This window comes from Coloeus monedula (genome assembly GCF_965178545.1).
Source record: "Coloeus monedula genome assembly, chromosome: 14".
NCBI lineage: Eukaryota > Metazoa > Chordata > Aves > Passeriformes > Corvidae > Coloeus > Coloeus monedula.
Window position 1 is genome coordinate 13,608,242 of NC_138794.1, and position 8,425 is coordinate 13,616,666.

Here is an 8,425-nt window from a genome sequence, read left to right on the forward strand (position 1 = left end):
ACATTCACAGGTGCTCTACATTGTAATCAATAACTAGAAAACAGATTCAGGGTAGATGAGCTGAGCCTGTCGTGCATACATTAATGAACAGGAGCAATACAAGCCTGTGCTGCTTGCAGGAACTTCTGCCAGACCTCAGCTATCGCAACGGAGTCCTGCCTCAGAGTAAGTGAAAAAGAACACGGGATAAAAATTAGTCAGTTTATGCACTGAAAGAAAGGTATAAACAGTGGTTCTGACCTCAGAATGGAACAACATCTCTGCTTAGAACCTGCCAGTGAAGTACCTCAGACCTACCTCATGGAGATAAGACACTACATTTGGATGAGGACTGTAGTAGTGTAATGTCAGGACAGCCACATCTTCCCAGAAGCAGTGCGTTAGGAGAATCCTTTAGTCCAGACTGGAATACACACGCGAGCTTAGGTTTCTGCTGTGTTGCTGAAGAAAACATTTCTAACATTGCTACATGACTAACGGAGAATAATTGAGAACTCCAGAACAGTTTATTTGTGAAAAATGCAAGTGGAGCACACACTTATGTAAAACTAACTGCTCATCACAGTTTAGAACTTCGGTTTTAAAAGCACGGCTTTTAATGCTGCTAAAGAGGAATTCCTCACTGTTAACAGCAAATGGAAGTTTTCAATGGGAAGCAGCTGACACCTAGTGGTAAAAGCAGGAGCTGAGCTGGGGGAAGGTTCAGCTCTCTTCTGGAAGTTCATTACCTCTTCTCTGTTGGTACGCCAACCTGAAATCTTCTCCAAGCATGTTAATGTCATTTTCGTCTTTGAGTATTCCCTGCATTAATAGGAAAGAAACACACATCAGAAGGTAAAACAAAGTAGAGAGATTACTATGGATCTCTGAAATTTTCCATGGAAGCAAATACTGCATCCATAATGGTATCCATAATACTGTTATGTTACCTTCAAAACAAACCTGAAAATCAAGCCTGAAAACCATCACAAAACCTGAGCAGATGAGTTACAAATTGGTGCTAACCCAGAGACCCTTTTTGTTTTGCCAAAAGACAACATTTAGCTGCGTTCTCTTGCTCACAGGAGTGACTGCTCACTGAGTGACTGCAGTCAGTACAGCACAGGAGCAGGTTTAGTAAAATCATGCAACTGCAGTGAAAAGAGGCCCTGGCTGGGCTGGGGTTCTGTCTCCACCTCTACCTGTGTTGGTATTAGCTCATACAAAGAAATAACTTGGGAAATCAAGTAATGCAGGACAACTTAATCAAAAACTATGTTTTTGAGAAGTGGGGCACCTGGAAATCTAAATTTCTAAAGTAATTTTACAGCTAAAAATATGTATGACCCACAGAACATACCTTGCAGCATTTAAAAAAGAGGAAAAAGTTACAAACTGCATTTATATTGGAAAGTTTTGGATTTGGTAGCACTTTGCTATTTAACCATTTTCAGTGAAGTAATGTGATGTAGGAGCACCCAACTCAGACACAGTGTTGAAGCAGAGAACAGAAAAGTAGAGCATCATACATGGCACATATGTGAGCCTTGGACATTGAAATTGCCAAGGCTTCCTGCAGCAGCAAATTCAAACCAGAGAAGTATACAAAATGTTGTCACTATGAGTTATCCTTTAATGAAATCTGCATTAGATAACAACTCGCTGCAAGTGTTACAAATTCCTGCACCAATAATTGTATTAATATTTGAATAAAAATGAAACTCTGCTCTACTTAATGTTTTCCAGTATTGCAGAATTTCTTTAACCAGCTGGATAGCTCCCTCCCTACTGTAACTGCCTTTTTACATCCCTAAGGCAGCTCTCTGTTTATTTGTGTACTATTAGGAGATCTTCCCAATTATGAAGCACAATACGAAAGAAATTGTAGTTTATTCCTATTGCAATAACTGCTTCCATCTTTTTAACTTTTAAAAATACAGAGACGAACAGAGCAAGCTTGGAAATGCTTCTGTAAATGCTGCAGTTCGTTGCACTGCTGCAGAATCCCCAGTTATGGAATATTTGGCAGACAAGCCAGAGTTGCAAGAAATTGCTGCCAAAACCCCAGCTGAGAAATTTGGTGGAAACAGGTTTTAAGATGTGGTGGACCCTTTTCTAGCTAGAGAAGCCCTGCTGTAGAACTCACGTTCCATATTTCAAACACTGGATGTGCAAAATGCTGTGGAAGCTTTCAGCGAGTTCTGTACAAGGCATCAATAGTGCCAGAGAGCCCAACGCCCCTCCGCAGAAAGAGCAGTACTGTAAATGTGTCTCACCTCAAAAGAAAAAGGAAGAGGTGAGTGCGAGTGAGCTAACACAATAAGGACATCCACTGACTCCAGGAACTCGCACAGTTCTGTAACTTCACCTTGAACTATCCAAGAGAATATCAATTTACAGGACAGATATTAAAGGTGTTTAAAATACAACTCACTTACTCGAGGAAGATAACCCAGCAGTTTCCATGCATGCTCTTTCAAGAGTTTCTGTCTCTCTTCTTCAATAATTGCACGGATACTTGCTTGTCTCCTCTTCTCTAACTCTCTTTCTTCAAGTTCACGCTCCTACAATAAACAAGTTTTCCCAAGTTCTGTTTCAGCTCTTGTGAACATTTGTTTCCACCACTATCCACCACAGCATAAAGACAAAAATTTTAGTGGAGTAAATTTTGAACTTCCACTTACTAATTCCTGGTCACAGGAAATTCTCTTGAAAAGAATGGAAAGTGTATGTAAAAAAACCCCACAAAGCACTGTTTAAACAATACCTGTTTGGCAACTGGAAAACAATCTCATCTAGATAAAACAGAAAACTGAATGGCAAGTCATGGGATGAGTCTGCTGTCCAAGTGTTTGGTGTCAGAAGCCATTTTGAAGGCAGGCAATGTTCAGTTCTGGTGGCTTTTTGGCTCTCAGACAAGTTAGTCTGTTCCTGTCCTACTGCTCTAATCCAGGAAAAGGTGCAATAGGTATGAATTCTCACATTGATGACTGGAAATTGCAATTCACATTACACAGGTGATTTATACCCTATAAACAGTTATGAAAACAGCAGTATGGGATTCTGTGTCTTGCTTTCAGCTTACACCTTTTCTTCCTCAGATCTCAATTCAAGAGACTTAATCTAAAGACTCCTCACACATCATTATCAGTGCAGCTGACCAGGGATGTGGACCTGGACAGCAGTTGTGTTGCTGATCTCATGGCTCCTGAAGAGGTATTTGCACAGCACATCAGCTACGCAGTGGGCCAGGGATGGTGTTGACCCCAGCCTCTTGAGCAACAAGAAACAGTTAGCTCTAAAATTACTTTTCTCTTGTCAGAAACCAAAACAAAGTCCTGCTTCCCCCCCTGCAATTCCCATCACCTTTCCCTAGCAACACCAGCATTGTCCCTTAGGATAGCACAAGTATTCCCACATTAAACACTCTGCTCAAACCAAAGGTGCATGTGAAACTCTTACTTTTTCTGCTATACACTGTTTGCGACGGTCCTCGAGAATTTTCTCCACGGCCATTTTGTGTTCAAGCTGTTTCATTCTCCGTTTCTGCGCGTTCAGCTGCTCAATGCGATCGTCCTCAGCAAACTTGGCCAAAATCTGCTGCCGGAGGGCTTCCTCCTCTTCTCTCATAGCTTGTTGTGCTGCTGCCTTCAGAGCAACTTGCTCTTCATATGTTTGCCTTAAGTCTAGGCGCTGCCTTATTCTCTTTTCAATTTCTGCCTAAAAGGGAATTAAATAAAATGCAGTATTACTGAACATTGAAAAATTCTGAGCAGCAGCAGCCAATCTACTCCATTCATCTTGGAATAAATTTACTGTAGTTCTTAACTTCTAGCATAACTAACTGGAGCAAACATTCCATATCTGACAGTGCTCTCCAGTATTAATCAGCTTGGCAAATACCACATGATTCTGAAAATTAAGTCCAAAACAAAAGGAGATTTTTTTCCCCCCACTATGATGAAGGGAAACAAGACAGTCATCTTGAACAACACTCTAAAAATAGCAGTGTTTGGTATCTCAACCTATGTTACGTTTTGTTTTTCACCCACAGCAAGGTAAGACAGATTGTGGCCAGGCACATAGGAAATGGATATGCAGAAGAAAAACAGATAATTATACTACTTTGCTAAAATCTAAACTTCCAAGTTACTGGTATTCTCCTTCACACGATAAGTAAATGTATAAATGGGGCCATAAGGGTATTCAAAACCTTCACTTGTCTTCCTGGTTGAAATTAAAACAAATTCATTAGGAATGGAAAAGGAAACTCAAAGTACAAATTTTTCCCTCCAAAACCTAAGCTAATGTACAAACTGCCTGTCTGACTGAGAACATTCAGGAAATAGAGTTGAAAATAAATACTTTGTGCTAGAACAGAATTGGAAACAATTCAAATTCATTTAAGACTCTTAAAACCGTATCAGAATTAAGCCTTTTGCTTTGAGATAGCTCACAGTCCAAAAAGGGCTCAAGGCGTCCCTCAAACACATCCCAAAGTCACAAATAACACTGCAGACTTAGATATCCAAAGTGTGTAAAAAAACCCCTTCATGTACCTGCCAGCACTTACCATCTCCTTCTTCCTTTCCATCTCTTCTTGTTTTTCCAGATACAGATCTTGGCGGATTTGTTCCTGTTCTTTACGCCTCTGTTCTTCTCTTTCCATGGTCTTGGCAACCTATAACAAAAAGGAAAGGTTTCTAAATGAAAGACAAAAACATACAACAATTTTTTCTACAATTTCAATTTTTGATACCATGTTTTGAACTCTCTGTTTTTTTTCCTCAGTGTCTCGAACTTTAGCCATCCAATCATCTTCTCTTTGTTGTTGCATGTTGGCAAACTCCATAATTTTCCTATTTTCTTCTTCCATCTCTTCCTGTTTCCTTTTCCTCCAGATAGCTTGTTCTTTTATAAACTCTTCAATATATGTCTGAGTTTCTTTTATTTTATCTAACTTCCGTTGTTTTTCCCTGTAGAAGATGGAAAAAAAGAGTTCGAATAGTCATTTAACATACTGCAGAGTAACGTTAAATCAACCAGATGCTCGCCATTAACAATATATTCCAGAAACTAACATTTAAATTACTTTCCTTAACCATTCGGCTAAAAACTAGATAGCTAAATTGAAAATAGTTAGTAATGAATTGCCTGAAGAAGGGAATCTCATATCTAACACCTTTCCAGAGGACAGACTGTACACAAAATTACTCGCTGCTGCTGCATTTTATGCCCCATCAAAGAGAAGAAAAGAAAGCCAAATGGCACCACAACTCCTAAACTTTTTATTTACACAAAACTCTCCCCCCCCCTGCCAATACCCTGCCCTGAGAAACCTCCTTCCCTGTTCCTAAGACATGCAAACAAAGCATCTGGTGGCAAGGCAGGGACACAAGGCAAGGCAGAAATATGTAATATGCTGTCATGTCCAGCATGATGGGCCCACTGGAAGCCCTCCTGCAAATAAAGCTGGATTTCATATTTGAGGAACAAGGACACGAGACTGACTGGGACATTCTGATGTTTCAACAGGAAAATTCATGCAAGTCAGTCTCTTATTAGTAAAATGTGACCAAGGAAAACTAAAATGGGCCTTACTCTATATGGAATAGGTGCATACAAATCAGCTTTCTGTGCAGAATTGTATGAGTTATGTTTTAAATTAATAAATAATAAAAATTCAAAATAACTAACATTTGGTCTTCTTCATAGATCTTTTTTACAATTTCATCAATCATGAGTTTCTCTCTTAGAAACTCTTCATAAGCCTCTTGCTTCTTCTTCTCTTGTTCCTCAACCTGCTTGTCCAGTTCTTGATGGTACATTTTCTTCTCCTGGTTTCGCCTCAGTTCTGCAGACATTTCTTCTTTCAGAAACCTGTTGTACTCTTCCTTCATCTCTTGGGCTACTTCATCCTCCCATTTCTAGGGGGGAAAAAGGCAACACAAGATTTCTTTTCATTCCCTGTACTACAACTTGTAATGAAAAAATGCACAGTATGAAAAGGAATTATGCTGCATTACCAGAAAGGAATGTCTTCCATCTCAGTCTATAAATATAGAACCTTAACATGCTTAATAGCTTAATCCAGTCAGTAGAACCCTTGAAGGGCACCCTCAAGATTTAACCAACTTGAGGAGCACTAAAAGTACTTAAGGGACAAAGCATTGAGCACAGGTGGGACTTACATCAGCACAGTGACTGGAATGAAGCTGGGCTACAGAGAACACCCTCAACGAGCACACTGCTGTACAGCAGCTGCCTGCATTGAACTCTGTATAGAGCATTAACATAATCAGAAGCATCTGCCTGATCACCAATATTATTTTATACATAAATACAAATTTGCAAGTCTTTCTGAAGTTACCCAGATCACTGTTTAACAATAGTAACATTGTTTTCAACAACCAGACTCTGAGATACAGATTCACCACTGTAAAAACTTACTGTACAAAGGGTATCATAGTTTTTACTCAGATAAATGTTACAAAACCAGTAAAATAACAACTATAACCAGTCATACAGCTAATTCACTACTCCTTCAATTGCAATGGCAAAGTAAACCTTTTTCTTACATCTAGTTATTACTGGTTAATTAATCCTTCATAACACAAAATATATTTTCAATAACACTGAATGCCTGAACAATATTTTAGATGAAAAACGTCAAAGGAAAAATCTTCTGCACAATCCATACAAAGAGTTACAGGACTCAGGTGCTGGGAAGCACTAATTACCATTTTCTCATCGTATATAGCTTTTTTTTCAGCAATCTGTGCAGCTCGTTCTTTATTCATATAAGCAGATTTCAGCTTTCTTTCTAACTCTCGAAGTTCAAGACTGGAGGGGGAAAAAAATTATCCTATTACAAGGGGGTAGGTATCTAGGGGAAAAAATTAAGTTTCCATCACTATTTAAACAGAATATTTTTCATCGAGGCAACCCTGATGAAAAGTACTGCTTTAGCTAAAGGGCAAACAAAGAAAAAAAATCCACTTAAAAACAAGAGTTACCTATATTCCTACATGTGCTATCAACAGTTCTGCATACTTGACTTCTAACTATATAAGCACAGGTACACATACATACATATGTATGCTCATGGATATGCCTAAATGTACATATACATATCCTCAAAATGAAAATTCTGTGGATCAACATCTTTTATAGACAAAATTTGCTTAAAACTAACTTTTTATTATACCTGGACCTCAAACTAACTTTTCCTTCCAGGTCTGAGTCCTCTCCACTCCTTCTACAACTTTCCCAAATCATGATAACAAGCAGCCAATTTGATATAGCTGGGAAATGTCTGAATTACCTGTTTGCTCTGACTTGTTGCCTTATCTTCTCATCTTTCATTTTCTCGAGGTCCCGCCTCGCCAGCTCAGCCGCCAGCTTTTGCTCTCGCTCCAGCTGCAGTGCTCTCTGCTTTCTGTTCTCTTCTGCCTGATCAGAACAATTTCCTTACCAACTCTCGCACACGCACATTTGGAAGAAGGCAAGGAGACTGTGCAGTCAGCAAGACTATACAAGTTAGTAAATGTTTGTTACTGGGGAAAGGTTTTGACGGGCAAACGTAAAGCCAGACGAACACCTCTCCTTGGCCTTCCCACCCCCCTCGAGCGCGGCCGCTCCCGCAGCTCTTACCGCCCGCAGCGCCTGATCCAGCCGCCGCTCCCGCTCCAGCTCGGCCCGCAGCCGGGCAGCCCGTCTGCCCCAGTCCCGCTCCTCGGACGCCTGCGGGCGACAAGGGAGAAGCGGTGGCGCAGGACAGCCGCAGGGACCCGCCCCCGCTCCCCATGCCGTCCCTGATCCCGCTCTCCCCCCACCGGTCCCACTCCCGTCACGGTTCCGCTCTCCATGTCGCTCCCCACCTCGCTCTCCTCACGGTCCCGCTCCCCATGCCGCCCCCGATCCCGCTCTCCTCACGGTCCCGCTCCCCATGCCGCCCCCGATCCCGCTCCCCCCCCCACCGGTCCCGCTCCCCATGCCGCCCCCGATCCCGTTCCCCTCACGGTTCCGCTCCCCATGCCGCCCCCGATCCCGTTCCCCTCACGGTCCCGCTCCCCATGCCGCCCCCGATCCCGCTCTCCTCACGGTCCCGCTCCCCATGCCGCCCCCGATCCCGCTCCCCTCACGGTCCCGCTCCCCCTCACCATCCTGCCGGCCGTTGCCGTGGCAACGCGTGGCGCCGCCGGCCCGCAGGGCGCGATTTCGCGTCTGGGGAAATTGCCCCCGCTGATTGGCCGAGATGGCGACCCGACCCTGGCACGTGACCCCTGGAGCAGGCGGGGCCAGGGCCGCGGGACGTCATGGCGAGGGGGACCTTTGAAAGTTGCTATTTAAAAGCATTTCTTGAGTAGTGACTTTGAATTAATGCACTTGATTCACCTCTAAACACAAACCCCAGGTGGCAGCGTTTAATTAAGAATTTCTCTCC

At 42.3% G+C, this 8,425-nt stretch overlaps 1 protein-coding gene across 1 annotated transcript; it reads right to left on the reverse strand.

Annotated features, from left to right (window-relative positions):
• Positions 1-702: 702 nt before the first annotated feature.
• MNS1 (meiosis specific nuclear structural 1) lies at positions 703-7,847 on the reverse strand (the record flags this gene model as incomplete). Its single annotated transcript, XM_082290637.1, has 10 exons — positions 703-801; positions 2,418-2,543; positions 3,442-3,699; positions 4,553-4,660; positions 4,739-4,955; positions 5,677-5,906; positions 6,720-6,822; positions 7,304-7,431; positions 7,633-7,722; positions 7,815-7,847. The coding sequence occupies 10 exons, from the start codon at positions 7,845-7,847 to the stop codon at positions 703-705; spliced, it is 1,392 nt and encodes a 463-aa protein (XP_082146763.1).
• Positions 7,848-8,425: the final 578 nt, after the last annotated feature.